This window comes from Lutzomyia longipalpis, chromosome 3, assembly GCF_024334085.1.
Source record: "Lutzomyia longipalpis isolate SR_M1_2022 chromosome 3, ASM2433408v1".
NCBI classification, from domain to species: domain Eukaryota; kingdom Metazoa; phylum Arthropoda; class Insecta; order Diptera; family Psychodidae; genus Lutzomyia; species Lutzomyia longipalpis.
In genome coordinates, this window is record NC_074709.1 from 4,920,978 (window position 1) to 4,946,888 (window position 25,911).

A 25,911-nucleotide genomic window follows, 5' to 3' on the forward strand; every position below is an offset into this window, starting at 1 on the left:
GAACATAAAATTCCTCCTCCAGCGATGTTTTGATTTAGTTATCTTTTTTTTCTTTTCTCTTGAAAATTCAATTTTCCCGTCTTCCACAACAAGACGATAATTTTAAAATTCTTTTTCCATTACAAATTCCTTTTATCTCCCTCTAAATGAATTTTTTTTTTTTGTGATAAGAGAAAGTCCCAGAGAAGGGTCTAATCTGGTGGAATCTTTGGTACCAGCACCTACCTGTGTTATGAGTACCTAATAGATGAAAAAAAAGGTATCAAAATGATTTATATTTTTAATATTACCTGAAAGGCAGTGTGACATGAATTAATTGGTGGTTGGCACACGCGGGGGTGGGCAGAAAGGAATCAAAATCGAATTTTTATCGATGTGAAATAAATAATCAAAAGAAGGTGATAGGAGATTATTATTGGCATGAATGCGGGGAGATTGTGTTACGGACAGAGAATTTCAGTGGCCAGTGTGAAGATTCGAGTGCTCTGGACAAGGTGTGGTGGTCAATTTAACCCACCTCTGTGAACATTCTAAAATATACATACATATAATATATTTTCTGTGGAGTTAATTTTCCAACCAATTTGTGCTTTAGTGCGTGACAAGAGTGTGGGTGGGTTTGTGCATAAATATAATTCAACATGGATAGATCACTATGCTGTTTGATTGTTTTTACGGTGATTGGTTTCGTGCTCTTCCTGCTCGGTGTGATCCTTGGATGGGCCGTCTTTCCGCCACTTGTTCGTCAGCAAATTATCGATGTAAGTCTCACCACACACACATACAGCTCACTTCCCTCTTGAGAGCTCTTTGGAATTTCCTTGAGAATTATATCCAATCCATATTAAGCGAGTTCATTATCCAGTAGTCTCCTCAATTGAATAACCCATCTTATCTTATCCCGAGCGCGCACTTAGCGCTGCAAAAATGTACTTTACAGCACAAATTGCAGAGTCCAACCGACTAAACTTGACATGCTTCAAGTGGATCACTAATTTCTATAGCACTGTATCTTCACGCAATAATCTTATCTTGCCCACATACAACATCATTTTCCTTTTTTTTTGCCCCTCCGGCGATCAATCGATAATACTTGGGCGAGGGGGTATTGATTACGCGAAAAAATCTTTTATTATTTAATTGATAAGACAATGCTGTGATTTGTAAAAATTATCAGCATGTTGTTGTTTTTTTTTCTCCCTGAGCTTTAAGCGAAATTTACAAAATATTAATTCGACTTTCACACACACAGAATGTTATCCTGAAGAATGGAACAGAACAATTTGATAGATTCATGGAATTGCCACAGCCGCTCCTCTTCAAAGTTCACCTCTTCAACATTACAAATCCCAATGAGGTTATCAACAATCAAGCTTTACCAATTGTAGAAGAAGTCGGGCCCTACATTTATCGGTAAGTTCAAATTCCAAGAGATTTCTCATCCATATGTAATTAACAGATAAAGTCCAGATAGTGAAGGAAAAAAATATCAAGATTTTATCTTTGCATTTTCCAAGACAGAACTTTTTTTTACAAAATTTTACGTTCTGATAAGACTTTTCTCTGAATTGGAATTAATTATGGAATTTTAGAGGAGACATGGGCTTTAGAATCATTTTGAAGATTTTATAAAAAGATCATTTTAAGGCGGAAATTTTGAATTCAAACAGTCTTATCACACGAAAGCTCCAAGCGCTTAATGCTGAACATTTTGCATGGAAAATAATGAAGGAAAACATCATGGTGTCTCTCATGAACTCACGGAGAGATCAAAAAAGATTTAATAAAGCTTTTGAAGTCACTGATAATTCTGAAAGACATTTTCTCTTATACCTTTTGCTCTCTTTCTCTTGAATGAAAATTAGTATTTAAGCTTTCTACGAAGCTTTTTTATTTATTAAGGGTATAACAAAATAAAATTTAGGATTAGATTCATGTTGGGAATATAATTCTAAGCTCAATTTTGATTAATTTTGAATGATTTCAGGCAATTCATGTTGTTTTCGTGACAAAATAAAATTGATTTTAATAAATAAAAACAAACGTCCTAATGCCTCCATTTGCAAGGGAAAATTAACTACCAGGCGTCTCCGCTGGGCTCTTAACAGCCTCTTACCCTTTATTATTTTATTCTTTTAATACATTTTAAATTGATTAAATTATTCAATAAAATTACGTTAATGTTTCAAGATTATAAGAATAAAAGATAAATTCTTTCTTCTGATTAAAATAATTTAACAGAGCATAACATTAATTAAATGATTTATTCTATTTAGAAATATTTCTCTTTTGATATTATATGAAGCTTCCTAAATAATTATTCTGGTAAATTAATTAAATTTATTCTGAGCTTCCTAGAATCTCATTATGTAGATTCTTTTAAATTAGAACTTTAATTAATTACATTCAAAGCTCCCAAAAAGCTCTCTTAAAAATCAAAGAAAAACTTATCAACAAAAATCAAGGAAAACCTTCATTTATTTTCTTCCTGGAAAACATTTTCCTTCCAGGCAGTATCGCCGGAAAGATCAAGCTGGTTTCCTGAATGATAATCATGAGATTTGGTACACGCAAGAGTCTGCATTTTACTACGATCACCGTCTATCGGCTCCCCTTTCACAGGATGATCCTCTTTTCGTTATTAACATACACATGAATGTGAGTATGAATGCTAAATCTCAATTCTCCCTATATTTGGTTGCATTATGAATGGGGCGTACTGTTCAATTAGAAAATTATCTATTTATTAATTTAAATGAAAAAAAAAGAATTATCTGTGGTGGATTTTTATTATTTCAATGAATTTTTCTCAATTCATGCTAACCAAAAAATCAAGTCAATCTTTCAAATGGCTCTGAAGCGTCTTAGGAGCACCTCGAAGATGCTAAAGCGGCAACTACAGCGGATAATACAGAGAATTCCCATGCCGAGAGTTCTAAGGCGTTATGCACGGAATGCCGTATGAATAAACAAAAAAAAGTTAATTTCTGTGCACCTATTTAAAATGCATGCAAATAGGGCCTTGAAATAATTACGAGAGGAAGTTTTCTTTTAATTATCTTTGTGTGAATTATTTTTTGGGATTTTCTTTTAGTCAATCCTCATGGAAGTTGAGTCCACCATGACTGCCATGCTTGGGCCTGTCAATCAAGTCCTACCGTATATTTTTGGGGATGATGCTTCGATAATTATGCGGACAACACCGAGAAGATTCCTCTTTGAAGGGATTGAATTCTGCTGGCCCGGACGTCATGGAGTGGCTGATCTTGTGTGTAGTATTGTCAAGGAACAAATGCCGGATGCAATGATAGAACTCCCCGATGGCTCATTATCCTTTGCAATGTTCCGTCATGTGAGTAAATTCCTGGATATTCCTTTCAATGGATTTATTAAAGATAATCGAGGATTTTTTTTAGCAATAAAAGAAACTTTTTGAATTTGCAGAAAAATATGACAAATAATGGAGTCTTCCGTGTCCACACGGGCCTCGAGGAGCCACGAGATGTGCAACAGATAATTACGTGGGAAAATCAAATTTCCTTGGATGTGTGGCCAAATAATGAGGACAACACCACATCTGTGTGCAATATGATCCGTGGGAGCGATGGATCAGCTTTTAGACCACTTCAGGAGGCCGGAGAGACCGCTTTCATTTTCAACACCGACATTTGCCAGTAAGTTTTATTTTCGCATCATCAATTAATCACCACCGTCGTGTGTTTGTCGTAGACAAATAGCTTTTAGATAATACCTTCGCACCTTTTGTGCGCAAAAGTTCAAAGACGCTCTGTCTGGAATTTCCGCTTCTATTCATCTTGTTTCTCATTGGATTTAAAGAACTGTTCGACTGGAGTACGATGGTGAGGCGGAATATGAAGGGATTCCTGGATTTAAGTATGTTGCATCGCCGTCATTTATTGCGGAAATTGGGCCAGAGTACAATAATAGCTGCTTCTGCATCAATCAAATCCCCGGAGGAATTGTTCAGGAGAACGGATGCATGTATCCCGGAGCTGTGGATTTGAGTCCTTGTCAAGGTGAGCTGCCTTATAATTTTTTTCACTTACCTACATATCAGAGCTTTTAACTTAAAAGCTCTCAGCAAAAAGAGAAACTCTCATGCATCCCCTTATGTGTCTTTAACAAGAAAAATTTCTTCAAATGGCATTTCTCAAAGTCTTTTATTTTCTTATACAATGTCTTACATATTAAACTTTACAAATTTAAAAAAAAATCCCCCCAAAAGCACCGCACAGCTCTCATAAATTAGTCTCCTCTCTGTCCACTTAATCACGTCTCAAGAATATGGAGAGAGAACACAAAAGCAATGTGCAAGATAAAACACCGGCAAGTTTGAAGCTACCGCGCAAATTGGTCTCTGAACATACAAAGATGAGGGAAAAAAATCCCAATAAATCCCCAAGGGTCAATCCACTTGGGATTTTGATAAATTGCCCATTTAGAGGTGATTGTGTGCACAAAAAAAAGCGAAGCACACACATCGTGTTTACATCGTACCATCAATTCAACAAGTGTCGTTGCGCGATTGTTTAGTTGCTTGTCTTGTTAACTAATTAACTATGAATAGTCGCGGTGACGTCACGCCTCTCGTTTTTTTTTTAAGACCCACCACGCGTCCGGAAGTCTTTTTATGCTACATGCTACGCTACGCTATTTGTTTGTTCGTGCGCGCCTATCCGTGGAAGAAAGTGTCGAAGAGAGTGTCAAAATGGACGCTTTGTGGTGCAACGGGGGCAGCACGTGAGATTATATTTTTAGGCGTTGTGAGTCCTTTGATGTAGTCCAAATCAAAGGGCTTCACCGTTGGCAGTGAATTGGCAAAGTATGTTGTGCTTTTGGGTGCAAAAACCTTCGGGGTTGTCGTTGTGGTACGCCTAAAGTAGATATCGAAGACACTAGGTCGTCGTGTTGTGCTTGGTGGAAGGAAAGCTGCTGCATCTGTATGTGCTGCTGCAGCTTCTACCCTTACTGTTGGTTCTGTCCTGACTTCTGTTGCAGCCTCCGTTCGGGCTTCCACTGTAGTTGTCTTGAAGAAAGGTGCTTTCGTTGTCCTAGCTTTAAAGTAGTTCAGGTAGAAATCAAAAATATTAAATGGTTTCTTCTTCGTTGTGATATCCTTTCGTTCGGCAGGTGCTTCCGTCGTAGCTCCGTATGTAAAAAGTCTGGATGTTGTGGTTGTTTCAAGGCTGTATCTGGGAATTTTTGTTGTAGTTGGAGGAACCTTTGTTCCAAATCTGTACGTGAAGGTTCTCTGTGTTGTAGTTGGACTACTAGGGGTGGCATCAGTTGTAAAGGGAAATCTACTTGGGTATTTGAATGTGAAGATCCTCGAAGGAGTTGTTGTGGAAATTATCTCTCTTCTTGGTGCCTCTGTGGAGGGAATTCGCTCACCGAAGCTGAATGAAAATACTTTAGCCGTTGTTGGTCTTTCCGTGGTTGTTGTTGATTTTTCTGTAGTTGTTGGCCTTTTCGTGGTTGTTGTTGAGCTTTCAGTGGTTGTGGGGATTTCCTCCGAGAAGCATCCTTGTACGTAGTGATCGACATTCCCCAAACAATTCCTATTGTAAACCGTCCAGGCTGTAAAACCATTCCCGGAAATTCGTGTATGCTCCTTGTGGATTCTTCGTATGCACTCAACATCATCAGCAATGTCATCATCTTCGAGGAGATCACAACTAATGCCACATCCAAGACCATTCCCAGGGGGTGAACACCAGTAGAGATCACTTATTTGGAAGAGTCCATGATCGGCACTCCCATCTGCATTGAGACGTCCCACAGCGGCTGTATTTAAGCTCGATTCATGCTCAGCAATGCAAACCCACGTGGGAATCTCATGTCGGGGCAGGAGATGAACATGCAGCAGTTCATGGGCCAATTCACAGCGACTGTAGATCTTCCCCTGCTTCCTCGGTGTGGGTAGAGTAAACGAGGGTGGATGTATAGGAGCTACTATTCCCGGAATGGGCTGAATAGCATTATCCTGATCATCTTCCGTGAAGCATCCATCGATGTATTTTTCAGCTCTCCCACGACAGTGTGGATTGTACACAGCCCACGCATTGAATCCATCTCCAGAGAGTCTCTGGTGTTCAGCATAAATCTTCCTCATGCACTTCACATCATCACTTATGTCGTCATCCTCAAGCTGAGCACACGACAGCCCGCAAACCCATCCCTTCCCAGGTGGGGAACACCAGTAAATATCACTGATCTGAAACAGTCCATGATCACCACTTCCGTCGGCATTTAAATGCCCAACGGCGGATGTATTGAAGTTGGATTCATGCTTAGCAATGCACACCCATGTGGCAACCTCCTCAATGGGAACGTGATGCTTATAGACGAGTTCTTGTGCCAATTCACATCGATCGTAGATCTTTGCACGTGCCTTCTCCAGGTGCGTCCTGAATTTAGTTCTAAACGACGAGCTAGGCGTATAAACAGGTCTAATGGGATTCCTCACGGGCACATCTTCCCGGCTGATGTAATTATCAAAGCATCCATGAATGTAGGGTAGTGCCCTACCACCATTGCAGTGATCTCTGTACACTGTCCACGCATTGAAGCCATCCCCGGAGATGCGCTGGTGCTCCTCATGGATTATCCTGGAGCAATGGAGATCATCTGTGATGTCGTCATCTGTGAGCCTTGAGCACGACATGGCACACGCTTTTCCCTGCCCCGCCACTGAGCACCAAAATTCATCACTAATCTGCAACAATCCGTGATAGCCTCTCCCATCGGCCTGTCGACCCACAGCAGCCGTATCAAAGGCAGACTGATGCTGGGCAATGCACACCCAGGTGGCCACTTCCGCCTCACTCACAATTTCATGGCGATACTTTAGTTCCAGCGCCAATTCACATCGATCGTATACACGACACTCCCCACTGCTCAGGATGAGAAATGCAGCAGCAATCACATGGGCAACCCTGTTCATGATCACTGTGTCTCTTGTGCAAATGGCACTTGCTTCCCGCCAAAGAAGAGCACTGTTATCGAGAATTTTCAGAGCTATCCACCGCACATGTGATGCTGCCCAGTGAGACACACAAAGCAACTGTGAGCTGCCGCGTGAGGGAGATTCACTTTTATAAGAGATTTCAAGCAGCAGCGGTGTGTGGTGGATGTTCTCCTGGCCGAATCAACGACATCACTCGTTTGTGCTTATATTGATCTTTTCTCCCACTCCGCCGTGAGATTGGAAATATGTACACAAAATTAAAATCCACCTGTCTAGCCGATATTGCTCAAAAACGCCACTTCTTCAGCTAAAGTTGATGCTGCAAAAAACAAGGTGTTGTGGCTAAGGGATTGCTGTACATAGCTCTTTGTTTTGGTTCTTGTGCAAGGGATTAGCTGAAGCATGAGATAGGATTTTTTTTTAATTGAATTTAAATTATTTATTGTTTAATTAAATATTTATTCCTTCGTGAACCCCAAAATGAATAAATTCCTTTTAGCTGAGATTCTTTCTTCAATTTTATGCTTCACAATTTTTTGTAAAAGAAGTGCTTAATTTATTATTCTTTTAAATTAAAATGCTCTTACAATCGGAACAGCAGTCTAGTGAGAGTAAGAATACAGCATTGGATACATCCAACCTAAATACATAAAAAATTTTTTAAAAAAAATACGTGGAAGTGAAATTTGTGAAAATTTAAAAATGATCTAAGTGAGTGTGTGAAATGAAAAAAGAAGAACAAAAATTACTGTGAAAAAAGTTCTGTGAAAGAATTCGTAAAGGACATAAAAAAATAGATTGGGCGCCCATCTCGCGAGTGTAGTGTATTGTGACGGAAGAGGGCTTCAACAAGAACAAGCAACATAAGGTAGGCTCTACCATTTTGGTCCTTCGAGCCGGAGTCGAACCAGCGACCTATGGATTCCATCTTGAAAATTCCCTCCTCACAATGCCACCTAAGAGAGGTGCCCCCGGCCTCCGCGCCACTATTGGCGACGCCACCGCATCCACCAAAAATATTCGCGACTTCTTCCAATCACTCAGCCAAGAAGATCTGCAATGCTCCACAAATGCTGCCACAATCCAGGGCAAATTAGATAGGCTCTCATTGATGCAAGAGAGGTTTTGTGATGCCCGTGATAAATTGAATGAAGCCCAGAGAACCCCAGAAGAGATTGAAAATGATTCCCAAGCTGAAATAGAATTCTTGGCAGCATTTGAAACCGCGGAAGATATCGGTATGATGAAGCGCGCTGAGATGAAGACCTTTAATGATGAGCATCGTGCCAATAACGACATCATGGCCAGGCTTACTCACGCGATTGAAATTATGTCCGTAAACCATTCCCTCCTGGAATGATTTCTATAAATTTCTGGATAAGCGAAGTGAAGTTCTCGAGAAGTCTCCTGCCTTAGATTCGGTGGTCAACAATATTAAATCGGAAACCTCGAAAGCCAAGACCACTCCATGGTCAAAGAAAAATACCACGAATATTGTGAACAACACAATTGTCAATGGTTGCTCTCTGTGCCCAGGAGAGAATCATCCAATTTTCCGCTGCAGCGCTTTCACTGCGAAATCCCCAAATGATCGATTGCAATACATTCGCACAATGAAGTTGTGTCGCCAATGTCTTACCGATACCCACATGACCAACACCTGCGCGTTCAGGAAATGCAAGAAATGTGATGGGAAACATAACATACTCCTCCATGATGCTTTCGCGAATTCCACAGCTCCATCCGTCCCAAAGGATGATCCAAAATCATCCAAAGAATCAGCCCCAGAAAATACAGTCCAAAAATCCAATGTTGGTAAGGAAAATGTACCAACCGCCAGTATTACAACCAATGGTGTGGAGATGCTGCTGGTTGGAAATGCCATTTTATGCCGTCGCCGGAAGTGGCATCAACAATTTCACGTTGTCCTTGTTCTTGGAACAAAAGTCTCCTCAACTCCCTTTCAGCGCCAATGAAATTCTTCCCATTATCAGAATAAACTTCAGCTGGAGATGATCTTCGACTTGTGAAACGGCGAAAGGCGGCTATGAAAGCTTCAGTAGAAAGACTCGTCACCATTCCCAATCTGCCCAGCACCCCAAGAATCATGTGAAACTGCCCCAAATTACCCTTCCAGAGTTCAGTGGCAAATATTCCGAGTGGATGGGATTCCGAGACATTTTTGTTTCCACTGTACATGAAAATTCAAATCTCCCCGATGCCGTGAAAATCCAATACCTGAAATCATCAGTGAAAGGACAAGCATCTTCACTGGTGAAGCATCTTGCAACCACTGCCGAAAATTATCCCATCGCCTGGCAAATGCTCACTGAACGTTTCGAGCGTCCCGCAAATATTGCTATGGATTATGTCCGTCGACTAATTTCCCTCCCAAAAATCCAAACCGCCAATAAAGACAATGTTCGAGAGCTTACTGCTCAATGCCACGAAATTCTTCAGGCCTTAGATTCCCTAAAGGTCACTGAACGTGATCTCTGGATTATCAGTCTTATCTACGATAAACTCGATGCCGAATCCCAATCCCAATGGAATAAGGACTCCCCTGAAGGCATTCCCTCCTGGAATGATTTCTATAAATTTCTGGATAAGCGAAGTGAAGTTCTCGAGAAGTCTCCTGCCTTAGATTCGGTGGTCAACAATATTAAATCGGAAACCTCGAAAGCCAAGACCACTCCATGGTCAAAGAAAAATACCACGAATATTGTGAACAACACAATTGTCAATGGTTGCTCTCTGTGCCCAGGAGAGAATCATCCAATTTTCCGCTGCAGCGCTTTCACTGCGAAATCCCCAAATGATCGATTGCAATACATTCGCACAATGAAGTTGTGTCGCCAATGTCTTACCGATACCCACATGACCAACACCTGCGCGTTCAGGAAATGCAAGAAATGTGATGGGAAACATAACATACTCCTCCATGATGCTTTCGCGAATTCCACAGCTCCATCCGTCCCAAAGGATGATCCAAAATCATCCAAAGAATCAGCCCCAGAAAATACAGTCCAAAAATCCAATGTTGGTAAGGAAAATGTACCAACCGCCAGTATTACAACCAATGTGAATACTGCCAATGTTTCCCACAAAACTCAAGTGTTCCTTGGCACTGTTGTTGTTAGAATTCTGGACAAAGATCGAAATGTTCATCTCTGCAGAGCTCTTCTTGATAGCGGTGCGCAACGGAGCATCATCACTCAGAATCTGTGTGATAAACTTCGCATTCCAAAGAAATCGGTGAGCATAACCGTGTCTGGAGTCGCCAATAGGCTCTGTGGCGCAAAACATCTCGTGAATGCTACCATTTTCCCACGTCATGCAGAAGATTACATCAATCTCGACTGCTTGGTGATGCCATCGATCAATGGAAATATGCCAAACTGGAAGGTCAACCCAGCAGACTTCAATATTCCGCCAGACATAGTGCTGGCAGATCCTGATTACCACGTACCTCGACCGGTAGATCTTCTCATCGGTGGTGATAGGTACTGGAGAATTGTCCTAGATAATCAAGTATCATTGGGACCCAAGATGCCAATCCTGAAGAACACCACATTCGGTTATGTGATCGTTGGAGAACATGAAATCAGCCAAAATGATGGAAACTCTAATGATGACGACAAGGTCAATCTGAATGTTGTAACTATTGAAGAGCTTGATTCAACTCTTCGCGCTTTCTTTGAAATGGAAGAAGTTCCTGCAGATAAACCCATTTCAAAGGAACATGAAGAGGCAGAGAAATGGTTTGTCGAAACTCACACACGAAATCCTGAAGGTCGATTCGTCGTGCATCTCCCTTTCCGAAAAGATTCTCCTCCCCTAGGAGAATCCCGATCCCAAGCTATAAGTCAGTGGCTTCGTACTGAAAAACGCTTAGCACAACATCCCATCCTCAGAGATATCTACAATGAGACCATGAAGAATTATCTAGCCAACAATTGGATGGAACCCGTTCCTCCAGGAGAACTTATGAAGCGACCATGTTTCTACCTACCACACCACATTGTGTACAAGAAAGGTGCACCATTGTCCAAAGCCCGAGTCGTCTTTAATGCTGGTGCTAAGTCATCAAGTGGTGCTAGTCTAAATGATGCTCTTCTTATCGGTGCTGCAGTCCAATCTGATTTGTACTCCATTCTAATACGATTCCGCCTCAAACAGTACACCATGACTACAGACATCTCAAAAATGTATCTACAACTGAAACTCTACTTACCTGATGCCGATTACCAACGCATTATTTTCCGTGCCAGTCCACAAGACCCAATTCAAGAATTCAGAATCACATCTGTTTGTTTTGGAGTTGCATCATCAGCTCATCATGCCACCCGAGCACTCAAACAATTGGCTGATACATATGAGAAGGAATTTCCACTTGCTGCGAGAGCCATCAGAGAACATTTCTATGTTGATGATGGACTAATAACCGCTGATTCTCTCCAAGAAGCTCTAGAAACGCAGAAGCAGCTCCTTGAACTATTTGCATCCGCTGGATTCCATTTGAGCAAGTGGACATCCAATAATCCCGATTTACTGATCAACATCCCACCAGAAGATCGCCAGGACTGCATGAAGGAAATCTCAGGAAATGTCAAGGCCTTGGGAATTACATGGAATCCCAAAAATGATGTCTTCAATTTTGCAGCTCCTAAAATGTCAGATGGACCCGTGACTAAGAAAACCCTCGTCTCTGACGTAGCAAAACTCTTCGATCCTCTCGGTTTAATTGGACCAGTAATTACTGATGCTAAGATTCTCATGCAGGAAGTTACCCGTCGAAAATTGGATTGGGAAGAGGAACTACCAATGGATTTGCTTGAGAAATGGCAGACATTCAAGAGCCGCCTGAAGGATGTGGAATCAATTTCTGTACCTCGTTGGATTTCTCCAATGGAAGCACCCAAAATTCAACAACTGCATGGATTCTGCGACAGTAGTAAACTTGCACACGGTGCTGCAATTTACTTGGTCAGTATCAACACAGAGACAAATGAAATTACCTCCAAACTAATGACTTCAAAATCACGAGTCAATCCAATTGATCCCATTACCATTCCCCGGAGCGAACTCTGTGGTGCTGCACTTTGTGCTAAACTCATGGCAAAAGTTAGCAAAGAGTCCGGCATTTCCGACTGCTATTATTGGACTGATTCAGAGATTGTCCTACATTGGATTAATTCTCCACCAAAGGATTGGAAGATCTTTGTCTCCAATCGTGTACGCGACATTCAAAACATTTCTGATGTGAAGAAATGGAGACATGTTCCATCAGCAGAAAATCCCGCTGATATAATTTCCCGTGGAGCAACGCCAAAGCAACTTGCTGATTCCCAGCTATGGTGGAATGGACCGACATGGCTCAGTCAAGATTCTTCATCATGGCCACCTCCTTTTACCAAGCATTCTCTCACGAATGAGGAAGCTGCCATCAATCTAACAAATGAAGAGAACAGCAATGGATTCTCTCAATTTGTGACTGCACATTCCAAGTACATGCGGCTACTACGCGTTACTGCCTATTGTTTGAGATTCAAGAAAAATCTACGTTCCAACCCTGAAGATCGTTCTCTCGGTCCACTGTCACCCGAAGAACTCGATGAAGCCCTCAATTGTCTGTTGCGTCAAGAGCAATCAGAGAAATATCCTGATGTATTCGAAGCAATAAATTCTGGTCAAATCCTAACCAGCAAGAAATGGAAATCGATTGCTCAATTCAATCCTTACATCGATCCCAAAGGAGTGATAAGATTTGGTGGTCGTATTGAACGTGCAGCAATTCCGTATGATGCCAAACACCCGATTCTTCTACCGAAAGGACATCTTTCTGAGTTAATATTTCGTCATGAACACCTTCGCAACCTCCATGCTGGACCTCAATTACTTCTCAGCACAATTCATCAAAGATATTGGGCTATTAGTGGACGGTCCATCGCTCGTAAAATCACTCGAAGCTGTGTTTGTTGTTTTCGACGTGAGCCTCGTTTCCTTCATCAGCAAATGGCACAATTGCCAGAGTCAAGGGTTAATCTCGAGAGTCCGAATGACCTATTCAAACATGTAGGTATCGATTTTATTGGACCATTTAAAATGAGAATGACTATACGAGGAGCAGCCACTCGACCAGTTTGGATTTGCATTTTTGTTTGCCTCGCAGTCAAGGCAATTCATTTGGAATTGGTGACGAGTCTTTCTACTGAAGCTTTCATAGCCGCCTTTCGCCGTTTCACAAGTCGAAGATCATCTCCAGCTGAAGTTTATTCTGATAATGGGAAGAATTTCATTGGCGCTGAAAGGGAGTTGAGGAGACTTTTGTTCCAAGAACAAGGACAACGTGAAATTGTTGATGCCACTTCCGGCGACGGCATAAAATGGCATTTCCAACCAGCAGCATCTCCACACCATGGCGGAATTTATGAAGCAAATATAAAATCCGTAAAATACCACCTGAAACGAGTAATTAAGGATGAACCTTTAAGCTATGAGGAATGGCTTACAGTGATTAATCAGGTGGAGGCAGTCCTTAATAGTCGCCCATTGACTGAACAACCAATTTCACCCGTTGACGACATTCAGCTTACACCTGGACACTTCATTGCTCATAAACCATTGAATGCACTTCCGGATCCATCACTGGAACATCTCCCTACAAATCGATTGTCTAGATGGCAATTATGTCAACAAATGATGCAAAATTTCGCAAAGAGATGGAAGACCGAATATCTCCGACTTCTCACGAAGAGAAATAAATGGTTGAAGCTCGGAGACAATTTGAATATAGGAGATGTCGTTATCTTTCATGATGAACGATTCCCATCTCAACGTTGGCCACTAGGCCGTATTGTAGCAGTTCACCCAGGCAGTGATAATTTGGTGAGAGTTGCTACTATTAGAACCACTCGTGGGGAATACACGAGATCTGTGGAGAAGATCGCTAAGTTGCCGATCAATCTTTAATTTGCTACGTTCCAAGTTCCATGTTTATTAGTCCTATTCAGAGGACGTGTTATTGTTCAGATCATCAAGAAGATCAGCCCGGGGAGTATGGAAGTGAAATTTGTGAAAATTTAAAAATGATCTAAGTGAGTGTGTGAAATGAAAAAAGAAGAACAAAAATTACTGTGAAAAAAGTTCTGTGAAAGAATTCGTAAAGGACATAAAAAAATAGATTGGGCGCCCATCTCGCGAGTGTAGTGTATTGTGACGGAAGAGGGCTTCAACAAGAACAAGCAACATAAGGTAGGCTCTACCAATACGATTAAAGAATTCAACAATTGTTTAGTTTTTTAGGAAACATTTAGCGGTTTTTCCAAGATCTGTTTTAAGAATTTTCGTGAATTCCTAAAATCAGCATCTAATTCTTAATTTTTGGGAAATAATAAAATTAAAATATATTATTCATTTCCAAGAAAAAAAAATCTGAATCATTCATCTTATTTTTTGTTTTAAAAATATCTCTGATGACCCCCTTAAATTCCTTCTTATCAGACTTTAGAATATTCCCCCAAAGATCTTTCCTTTTTGATCCTTTCTGCAAGCTTTTGCATCTTCTTAAAAGCTTTGACTCAATGTAGAAGCTTCCGGTATTACCTATTTCCGCATAAATCCTCCCAATAAAAGAGTTGAAGGGAAAATTTTGAGGTATCGCACCTTGGTTACAAGCAGACTCGCACAATCCGCCGCATAAATCACCTGTGGGGACAGGTGAAACCAGTTTTTTGTGTATCTCATCGCAGTTCTAAGCTCAACCAGAGACTCTTCTTAGGTCACTTGGCACGCAACGAGCTTCGCGCGTTTATTTATGTTTTATACTGCAGCAATAATTTCATGATTTTTATTACTCATCATCATCATTCGCATATCCAATCGATCGTGAGTCCAAAAGATAAAAAAAAATCATCAGTGTGTCACGAAATTCACTTTTGATGTGCTTTATCAATCACTCGACCAAAAGCTTCTTGTCGCGTGCGCCTCATTTGTGTGAACGTGCTGGGGGGATCTTCCTCATTTTGAGAAGAAGAAAAAAGCATTTTGCGTGTGGTTTTTGTTTTCTTCTTGCTCACATAAAAGCGACACATCTTTTCACCTGTGCCGCAGTAGTAGAAGTCTCATGAAGGCAAACGAGATATCTCCCCGGCGCGATAGATTTATATTTTGCGGCAGTAAAATGCAAAGATTGGGCAGCTTTAGCAAATTTCAAACGCAGATTTTTTGTAGCTATTTTTTGTTTAACAATAAAGAACATCATCGCATACATTTAGGAAAAAGAATCCAATACATCTTCTCACACAACTTCCTCACAAAGCAGACAAGACAAGTTGAATGAGTCAAGAAGATCACTTGGCGTGGAATTTTGCGTGGAAGATCTTAATGGGAAGTGATAGCACACAGCAGGAAAAATATGCAAATAATTAACCCTTTTCGGCAAAAAGAAATTAATTTGATCGATAGCACTCAATCGATCCGCAGCAATTTTTGTCTCTTCGAAAAGATCGAATGCTAATTTTCATGCCGTGCGCCGTGATCTTCAGTCCATTAAAATGGATCTTTTGGATCTCTTGGTGTTTTGGAAGCAACTTTTTCGGGGAGGTTCATAATGAAAAAACAATCCATAAAATGGATGTCTCTATGCTTAACGATCGCATTAAAAAGATTAACGATCGTCGCGATCAATGTTGAATAAAAAATAAATAATAAAACGAAACAGTAAATGGAATTCAAATGTTTCTTTTTTTAAATATATACTTTTAATTTTTAAAAAATAACAAACTTTTGATCGACTTTTTAAAGTTATTTAAAGATGAAAAATAAGTTTAGATTAATTTTAGAATTTTTTTTTAATCGATCATTGTCTTCTTTGAAGCATCGAGCGTGGCTTTTGCAGTTTAGAGCCAACTATTTTAGAGTTTTCTCAACTGATCTCTCTGATATTTTTATTTTTGAAAATTCTTATCTGTCAACAAATAATTTTATTTTAAACATTCTTTGCTTATTTTTCAGTAAAGTTTTAAGATCAAATTTTAGCTGTCTCCCTAATGAATTAATTTGTAGATTAAAATAGAAATATTTACCATGACACTGCAGAAAAGAACCCAACAATTCTGCTTTATTCTAATAAGCGACTTTTGGATATATAAATAAATTATCTTGTTGATTCAAAACCAGGAAGCTCCAGAGCTCTCTCAGCAAGGCTCTCATTTTCTTCTCACAATCAACATATTATTTTCAATTAAATTTTGATGAATTTCTTATGATTTTTATAGTTCTTTAATAGTTCTAATTTCCTTATTCTTTTTTTTTTCTTCAAATCCCCAGGAGGCCCTCTGATACTGTCCAAGCCACATCTCCTCGGAGCTGATCACTATCGCACATTTGTCCACGGGTTGTCGCCGGATCCAGCTAAGCATGATATTGTTGTAATTGTAGAGCCGGTAAGTTTGCTTTTCTCTTTAATTTTTTTCTCTCTCTGCAAGAATCCTAATATTCTGATTAATGATGTGTGCTTAGAATACGGGAACCCCACTGCAAGCTGCTAGTCGTGTGCAGTTTAATCAATTCCTCCGTCCTGTCCCGGAAATTACAATCACCCAGAACTTGGGACAATCCATCGTGCCCATCGTGTGGATCGAAGAAGTAAATATATTTGCAGATCTATTCCGAAGAGAAGTTTCTAAAAAAAATAAATGTATTTTTGCAGGGCATTGCTCTCAATGAGGAACTTGTTGACTTCATCAAGACATCCCTTGTGAATGTTCTCGTGATCTTGGATGCTGTCCATTGGACTCTCTTTGCCGTGGGATTGGCACTCTTTGTGGCCATGCTCACGTGGTTGCTTGTGGTGCTCGTGAAACGTCGACAACGTAGCCAAGTGGGCGACATTACTGCCACGACAAAGTGAAAAATATATAACGGTGTAGGTTTTATGCTAAAAACAAATAAATTCTTATTTTTCCACTATGGAGCTTTGGTGGTGCTCCAAAAGCTAGGCAAGTTATGCGTACATGCGGGAGCTTTTATTGATGTGGGGGAATTCAGGCAAAACTTTTCCACGCTCGCATTTATCTCAGCCACACTCTCTATATGCGATTTATCTCCACGTTCAAACACCTTTTCGGCTATGCACGTGAGACGATTAATTCGTCAATTAAAGGTAATTACTTGCACTAATTCCCAGTCAGTCGTGTTTCTGCCGACCGAGAGTGAACTCCTCGCTGCAGAGTGCTTGTGCGTGTCAATGGAGACAAGTGGGTGAGGCGCAACTCTTTTGTGCACGATGAGCCGCGATAATATTATTGTAGCCAATGAGGAGGATTTCTTGGAGGGTGAGTTGTGTCCCACTGCCCCAATTCCGTGTGCGTTTGTGCCCCAACATGCAAGGATTTCTCATCCCGGAAAGGATTACCCATTGCCGTTTGGAGGTTTACGTGTCGCCACTCAATATAGATAAGCCAGCAGTCTGTGAAGCTATTGAGTGTCTCTCTTATCGAATCTCCTTTAAAATATTGTAGAACAATGTACTTGCGATGCTTTCCACCTTTTTTTTAACACCCTTTTATCACTCACTGTTTCACACTTTTTTTCTTGCTTCAATTCTATCTCTTAAGATCAGTGCTGGACATTGTTTTATTAAAATTCAAGGGGGTCTGCTGCAGATTGAGATGTCGATCTCGCACGTCTCTCATTTTTATCAATTTCCTCTTGACGAGCAATCAGTTTAAAATCTTTCTTTTTTAAGCTTTGAAGTGTTTTAATTAAAATTTAGAACTTTGCTGTTTGGAAAATTTTATTTGTGATTTAAAATTATTTGCTGGAAAATTCTCAGGAAGAAAATTTATTTAAGAATGGAGAAAGGATGTTTTCTTAAAATATTCATAAATCTGATTTAGGGAGTTTATTTTTAACTTCGCTCAAAATTGGTCAATATGCCCATCTGGCCCACACTTGCGGCTGACCCATTTTTCCACGTAACAACGACGTATTTTTCGCATTAACTTCATCACCCAAATTCCATCATTTGCAAGAAAAGTGAATTCTGCAGGTGAACTAAATTACATTATTTTTCGAATGCCTTAAATTTTAATGCCAACACCACAAGTGAGTCATTTTTCGACCATTTGAATGCTGCTGCTAAAGTTTATTTCATTCACACATAAAATCTGCCACAAAATATTCCATTCAAAACGTTAAATTGAGATTTTTTTCTTTATGCAAAATTTGCGACAGGGGAAAACCCCCAATAAATTCAGAGAAAGTGTCCTGAAGGCATTGAAGAGCAAAGCAAAATTGCTTATTTTTTCTGATATAATCATTTGAGAAGATCAATTGAGATCTTATCGATCTTATGTAGAGAAAATCAATATATTGTTGGGAACTTTTCATGGAGGTTTAATCGGGCTAGTGATGAGGTCAGTTGTTGAGATTCAATTAAATGTGGGAAATTTACCTCTTCCCATTGAAATGATTTTCCGTAGAGTTGTAAAATGTATTAATCTTCTTTTTTTACAGTAGCAAAAAATCTTTATAGAGCTTTAATTGCTAAAATTAAGAACTTTCATGTAAAAAGTTTTAATAAAAAAGTTAATTAATTAACTTTGTTCTTCTCTTTACTAAAATCTGTTCAGTTGATTAATTTTATTTATTTATTTATTAAACAGGTGCCATCATAGCTAATGATGAATGTGATTCACAGCTGATGATGTTAAAAGTTTAAAAAAAATTAATTAATTAACATTATTCTTCACCATTCTAAAATCTATTTAATTGATAGTTACTTGTATGACTCTTCACAAATTCTCTGTAATATATAGGTACAAAATCTTCTGGGAAAGCTCTAAAAAAAATTGCTATTTAATCGTTAAATTAAAGTTGAGGAAAATGAGAAAAATTTAGGAGAAATCCCAGAAGTAATAAAAATCAAACCTAAAATGAGTCCTAAGAAATTTTGAGCTTTTTCTTAACTTTATTAGCCACGATTTTTGAGGTAAAGAAACTAAAGAAATAAGATGAATAAAAATTTCTCTCTGATTAATTGATAAACTCAATCTAAGCTTTGATTGATTAATTTTCAATTAACTTTTCTACCTTCCACCGAGCATTGGTGCAAAGTTGATTTACTTCTATTCCTCAATTTTAAGAAAATAATACCTTCTCAGCGATCTTTATTAGATTAAGCTTATTCCAAAGTCTCTCTATACTATAAAGAAGATAAAGATCAAGATCTCAATAAAAATTACTCACAATGCCGCACTTTCTGCACCAACTGAAACTAACACTGAAAGCTTTCAGCTTCTCACGGTGTTTGCCACTCTAAACTGCATTCAAGTGCAATAAAATAATTCACAAATCTTTGGGTAATTTAGTCGTAAATGTTGTAAATGCCTTCGTTTATTTATTTATACAGAGAGTAGCTTAAGATGCGGCCAAAATACAATTAGTAATGCAAGATCACATGATGTCCCTTTGTCTTTTGCAAATCTGCATGTCTTTGACCCAATATTCAAAGCTTTTTATGAGCTTTTATGAGACTTCCTGAAATCAACTTGTTTGCAAATATTTAATATGAGGAGATTTTAATGAGAAAAGTTTTTTTTTTTAAGATCCCGGCAAGCATCGCGAGAAATGGCCAAATATTCGTGAGATTGTAGAGCGGAAGGCGAGGAAGATGTGTCGCGTGGAGACAGTCACGAAGCGCCTTCCGGTTCTGCAGTGGATGCCAAAGTATCGTAGAGAATTCCTCTTTCCGGACATTGTGGCGGGCATCACGGTTGCCCTCACAGCCATCCCGCAGGGAATTGCTTATGCTGTTGTAGCGGGTTTGGAGCCACAGCATGGGCTGTACTCAGAGCTCATACCCAGCTTCGTTTACTTCGTCCTGGGCAGCTGCAAAGACATTACAATTGGACCAACAGCCATCATGGCTCTCCTCGTGCAGCCACATGCCCTCAAAAACCCAGACTTTGCCTACTTATCTGCCTTCCTCACGGGTGTCATCATCCTAGCCATGGCTATCCTCCACCTGGGCTTCCTCGTACAATTTATCTCCATTCCCGTCACCGTTGGATTCTGCACAGCAGCTGCACTCACCATTGCCACGGCTCAAGTAAAATCCCTCCTTGGGCTTCCGGGGCGTGGGAATGAATTCATCGAAAGCTGGCAGAGTGTCTTTGAGCACATAGGTGACATTAAACTCTGGGATACCCTCCTGGGGGTGTCCTCAATCATCCTCCTCCTACTTCTACGGGTAACTTACAAGCAGAATTCTTTCGGGAATTTTTTTTTTGAAGATCTTAAGAACTATTTTCTTTTGCAGAAAACAAAAGACATTCCAAAGTATAAGACATTCTTTAAATTCGTCTCCATTTCCCGGAATGCCATTATCGTCATTATTGGTACACTTCTGGCATTCCTGCTGGAGAAATTCAATGGGGAAGTTCCATTTGCCCTAACAGGATCAGTAGCATCGGGCTTTCCACCATTTACCCCACCACCATTCACAACAACCATTGGCAATGATACGTTAAATTTCCAGGAGATGGTTGCTGAACTAGGGACATCCATAATCTCCGTTCCTGTTATCTCTGTCCTCGAGATTGTGGCTGTGGCAAAAGCTTTCTGTGAGCTTTTCATTATTTTAAGTTCTTTTTCAGAGCATTTTCTAAGCATTTTGTCTTCTTTTCTTCGTGTCTGAATCTTCCAGCTCTGGGAAAGAATGTTGATGCAACACAGGAGATGATTGCTCTGGGATTTAGCAATATTCTAGCATCCTTTGTGGCATCAATCCCTCTGTCGGGATCCTTTACGAGGAGTGCACTGAATAATGCATGTGGGGTGTGTACGACTGGTGGGGGGATCCTAACAGGGATAATCGTACTCCTGGCCATTGGATTCCTCACAACAACCTTCTACTACATCCCAAAGGCATCCCTTGCGTCTGTGATTATGGTTGCCATGTACTTTATGATTGATTTTGGGGCCCTCAGGGATATCTGGAGGACAAGAAGTGAGAGAAAAATTCCAAAAAAGATTTCTTTTTAAAAAAAATATCCTTTGATGTTCAAATTGCTGCTTCATTCCCCGCAGGAGTCGACATAATTCCCTTCTTGGTCACAGTGATTGCTTGTTTAGTGTGGGGAGTTGATTTGGGTATTGTGGCGGGAATTGCCAGCAACCTTCTCTTCATCATCTACGACACTGCACGTCCGCGAATCCTGTTTAAGTGGTTCAAGGTAGATAATGACGAGATTCTTGTGGTGACACCGAATCAGAGTCTCATTTTCTCGTCGGCGGAACACTTTAAGAATCGCCTAACGAAGAAGGTGATTGCCCAATCCAATCCAAATCTTCTCGTCATCATTGATGGGCATTTTGTCCAAAAGATAGACACCACGGCGGCACAGGTGAGTATCTTTCCTATTTCACTCTCTTCTTCCCTCCTCCAATCAATCATCATCCACGTGGGTGCTGGCATAGGAAAGTTACTTCCTTATCACCTCTATCAAGATGATAAGGGATGACTTTTTCTTTAACTTTTTGCTTTGACTTCGTCCGTCGAACTCGATTTTGGAAAAATTAGTCAGCTAAATGATTCTCATCAAATCAACTTTTCTTTTACGGGAATTTACGCACTCTTCATTAATCTTCTTAATCCATCTTAATAATCCCTCTTTAATTGCTCATAGACAGACCATCACTTAATACCTACCGCAATATTATCGCATCTTAAACATTAAAATTTCGGAGGCAGTAATTAAAAAGTCTGCATACTTGAGAGAAATTGTAAACTTTGGAGTGTTTTTGATTAAGAATTTTCATAAATCAACAATGAATGATTAAGTGGATTGGACTGCTGATTTTGAGGAGAGCTTCTTCTGATAAAATATTCTTGATCTTCGAAATCGATATCAATGCATTTTTCTTCAATTTATTTTAACCCATTCACGTCAATTTTTAACGTTTTCTTCACTTTATTTTTGTTGAAACCTGTCTTGAATTTAAGCACCACGAAATATTTTAAAAGAAAAAACTTTTTTCGCATCTTATTAAAAGCTTTTATTTTATTTAAGTAAATTGAATAAAAAAGATTTATCCCCAATTACAGAACATGTACTCGGCCGTTCGTAGCCTCACGGATCTGTGTAGAGGAATGATCTTCTGGAACTGGAGCAGTCAGGCACAGGGTGCCGCATGGCGTCTCAATAGAGCCTTCGGAGCACTATTTCGCGATGCAACCAGCCTAGAAGAGTTACTTCGTGGGGTAAAATAGCACACACTTCCTATATTTTAATTATGTAAATCGCATCTTCGTCATATTAATCGTTTTCCTTTTTTTATATCCTATGTATTATGTACAAGAACATTTCCCCTTCTTATTTACTGCAAAAATTATTTTCTTATATGCTATGTAAAATGTATATACACATGTAATATAGAGTGAGGCAAAAAAAAAAGAATTTGGCACCTGAGATGTTGCATGGATGTGTCTTTTGCATGGATGATTCTTGAGTATCGCTCCTGTCTTCTCGCGCCCCCATTCGCGCGCCCCTGCACTTACAATTGCCCTTCGCCACTTGTGATTTTCTTATGGAACTCATAGAGGCTCGAAAAGATATCCTTCTCATTGATGGCATCCCCATATTTGGCTCTCAACTCCTTCGGATCACGTTCTGTGATGAGAATCCCATGCCAGCCAAATTGTTTTGCCCCCAGGTAGTCATTGCGGGGCGTATTGCCAATATGGAGGCACTGACTTGGTTGCAAATCAGCAATTTTGGACGCTTCCATGGCCTTAATGAAAATCTCCGGATCGGGCTTTGTGCAACCAGCTTCGTAGCTGCCGATGACAAAGTCAAAGTACTGGAAAAGCTTCATATTTCGCAGGAGTGTCTCAAGGCGGAGGTCAAAGTTGGAGATGACACCTATCTTGAATGGAGCTCCCTCATTTCCATCATTCTTAATTCGCGGACCTGCAAATGCGATAAGAGACACACATGCTTCAGCAAAGGAGACATGCTTTATCATCACCACAACCAACCTATTGTAAATAATAAAATACAACCGCGCTCTGGAATTTATCTGATGATTAATCTCTGTTTTAAGTGTACACACATAGTATACAACATAGCAGTGCTGTGTTTGATATGTCGAGGAAGAAAATAATGAATTATCAAGAGCATTAACATATCTTTCTGAACTTGAGTTAGTCTGCGTCACAAATTTATGTTGACGATTCAAAAAATTCGTTTTATGTAATTACCCGGAAGCTACAAAATTTGTGATTTTGGGGGGCTATTTAGTGTTTACAATTCTAATAAATTTTATGACGATATATTTTTTCAGATTGAAGTTTTCTTAAAATATAAAAAGAATCGTCTATGAGCAGACTTTTTGGGTCCTTAACACATTGTTTGCTAGAGTTACACGAGATACTCAAAGTTTATTCGAAGTCCAATGATTTTCTAGCCTTTTCTAGCTGTTTTAGCTTCTATAATCTAGATTAGGTGTTTAGAAAAATAATGTATTGATCCTCATGTCTCTATTAATTCATCAATATATTGATTAATGATAGGAAGAGCAGTGGAGACAAACAACAGCACTTAACCCATTAAATTAACTCTTAATTCTTCAAATTTTCTCTCATAGATCAGCTAATAATTTTAACAATTTCCTACAAATTGCCAAATATTTATTTTTCCTAAATCTTAAATCTATTTTTGAATATTTTTTACGCGTTGACTGTTCTTGTGAGTTATTCACTCTCAGTTGCACCTCACAGCAAATGTTTTTGCAAATGATGAAGATTCATCACAAAAAAATATATTGAAAATCATTTAGATTTTTTCTTAATTTATTTTAAAAAGAAAGAATATAATTATCGAAAAAGAAATTTATTCAAAAATACTCAATTTTATGAACAGAGAAAAAAGTTGTTAAAATTATATTAAAATTTTCAGAAAGTTTTGATTAAAAGTTTATTTTTCAATGATTTTTATTTTTTGAATTTTTAATAATGGTAATTAATTAATTTAATTCTCTTTATGTAGAACAAAAAAAACTTTAAAAAATGAATAAAAAGGACATAGAAAGATATTATTCTGCATGAGAAAAATAATTTATTTACATAATTCAATCTATTGATTCGATTGATTCAATTTAGAATAAAAAACACCCACAAAGAGGCTTCCATTCCTCATTTATAGATTTGTCCCTAAAATTCAAACAATGACGTCATCCTTGTAATTTATTTTAAAAAAAATAATTGTGGCGTTATTGTATGAATTTTTGGACAAACAAGGGGTGTTTATCTGGCGAATTTTTCGATATTTTTGGCGAATAATTCTAAGATTTTTATTCAGATAAATACCCCGGTAAATCTGTTTAAGGGTTGTTTATTCTTTTTTTTTTTTTAAATCCTCTGCTGGATTACACGCGTTCCGATAATTCGCTCAAATGAGGATTCTTTTTATAGTGAAACAAAGAAAATTCTTTATAGATCGAATTAAAGCAGATCTTTCCAGTGATCGCCCAGGTAAAGGACTAATTCTTCCTCCAATTAAAATAATATCTATTTTCTTAACTTTAAAGCTGGACGGATTAATTCCTCATTCTTCGATCATCAGAGAAAAATTGATCACTGAAGGACACCAGGAACCATAACAGATCATCAGATAAACACAGAATGAATCAGATATATTCCGAATAAAAATTCCTCCCACCAGATGAATACCCCTTCGCGCGGCAAAGTAACGACAAAATCTTACCTTTGGTGCCAATTTGCTGCTTCAACTTTAGATAATTGAGGAGTTCCACGGAACCGAAGCAATGCTGCCAGGAAGTACTTGTCTTGAAAATATCCACAACATGATCAGCAATCCTGAAGAGCTTCTCATCCGGTTCCTGAGCTCCTGACTCACGGAATGAGCCTGCAAGACGACCGTATTAATTCAAATTGTAGAGAATGCGCCTTGTGCCATGCAAAGGCAAATAAAATGCGCATTTTTTCACAAACACAAAAATTCTTTATAGACGGTGTGTTGTTGCGCCCATGGAATTCATTCATATTCATTTTGGGTTTTAGGAGAAGTTACGGAAATAGATTTTTTCGAGAATATGTTTACAGCACACACGCGAGATATTTTATGAAGATGTGTTGAAGGACAAACTCACCGACTATCAACTGTCGCCACCAATTTTCCCAGCCAATGTTTGTCTTTAGCCCAAAATTTGGATGTGCACGATTCATCCTGTGCCTGTGGATGGAGGAAGGAATAAAATTAGAGGGCTTTTGTAAAATGATTTTGAGGAGTGTTGAGGACTTACCAGTTGGCTTTGTATTTGGCAGAGAGTTGATTGCGATCACTTCCACTGCCGAGAAGCCCCAGCATTTCACCCACCTCCCCAAATTGCTTCCCGGGACTCGTGCGGAATTGCAGGAGGGTGTCCGTGACATCGAATGTGATCACACGGAAACGCGAGAGACTCATCTTAATTTTAAAGGATGTTTTTCACGATTTTTCTCTTTGTTGGCACTTTTTCTTTTCTTTTATTTATTAGAAGATCATTCACCGAGTATCGGGGCGAAGGCACACACACAAGCACTTTTTTTTTATTGGAAAAGCTGGGATACTACGCTCTGGTTCTGACTGCTGATGGAGATGTGTGTGGAAAAAGCTCTCGGCTGCTGCTGCTGCGACAAGTGGAGCTGAGAAAAGTGATCACACTTTGGAGGAAAAATTGAAAAACCCAAGTGTTTCGCACCAAATTTTCACAGCGACTGCCACACCGAAATTGACGAGGCCACAAGATTAATTTGTGGGCTTTATCTCTTCCATTTTTTTTCCCTGCTCGCCAAAAAGCCGATAACACACGGTTTTTGCTGTTGTTGTTTGCATGTGCTGTTATGTAAATCCGCA

General features: G+C 39.3%; 6 protein-coding genes across 6 annotated transcripts in view; 4 read left to right on the forward strand and 2 right to left on the reverse strand.

Moving 5' to 3' along the window:
- The window catches only part of LOC129791558 (trifunctional purine biosynthetic protein adenosine-3), a 1,078,967-nt gene that overhangs the window by 247,366 nt on the left and 805,690 nt on the right, over window positions 1–25,911 (forward strand). The gene's annotated exons all lie outside the window — the stretch shown is intronic.
- Window positions 1–25,911, forward strand: part of LOC129791559 (potassium/sodium hyperpolarization-activated cyclic nucleotide-gated channel 3) — a 1,048,222-nt gene that overhangs the window by 106,262 nt on the left and 916,049 nt on the right. The window lies entirely within an intron of this gene.
- On the forward strand, window positions 349–16,962 carry LOC129791589 (sensory neuron membrane protein 2). Its single transcript, XM_055829815.1, has 9 exons — window positions 349–761; window positions 1,253–1,413; window positions 2,511–2,658; window positions 3,095–3,352; window positions 3,445–3,674; window positions 3,838–4,037; window positions 16,319–16,434; window positions 16,511–16,636; window positions 16,701–16,962. Exons 1-9 carry the CDS (start codon window positions 642–644, stop codon window positions 16,899–16,901), a joined length of 1,560 nt encoding a protein of 519 aa, XP_055685790.1. The 5' UTR covers window positions 349–641; the 3' UTR covers window positions 16,902–16,962.
- Window positions 4,179–7,097, reverse strand: LOC129791575 (uncharacterized). The gene has a single exon (XM_055829796.1). It carries the CDS (start codon window positions 6,962–6,964, stop codon window positions 4,694–4,696), a length of 2,271 nt encoding a protein of 756 aa, XP_055685771.1. The 5' UTR covers window positions 6,965–7,097; the 3' UTR covers window positions 4,179–4,693.
- LOC129791581 (sodium-independent sulfate anion transporter-like) lies at window positions 17,170–22,464 on the forward strand. The gene is made up of 6 exons (XM_055829806.1): window positions 17,170–17,325; window positions 19,600–20,243; window positions 20,313–20,616; window positions 20,700–21,002; window positions 21,083–21,399; window positions 22,101–22,464. Exons 1-6 carry the CDS (start codon window positions 17,277–17,279, stop codon window positions 22,263–22,265), a joined length of 1,782 nt encoding a protein of 593 aa, XP_055685781.1. The 5' UTR covers window positions 17,170–17,276; the 3' UTR covers window positions 22,266–22,464.
- On the reverse strand, window positions 22,396–25,880 carry LOC129791620 (rhythmically expressed gene 2 protein). Its single transcript, XM_055829859.1, has 4 exons — window positions 25,319–25,880; window positions 25,166–25,248; window positions 24,760–24,921; window positions 22,396–22,965 (listed from the first exon to the last, which is right to left on the reverse strand). The coding sequence occupies exons 1-4, from the start codon at window positions 25,480–25,482 to the stop codon at window positions 22,550–22,552; spliced, it is 825 nt and encodes a 274-aa protein (XP_055685834.1). The 5' UTR covers window positions 25,483–25,880; the 3' UTR covers window positions 22,396–22,549.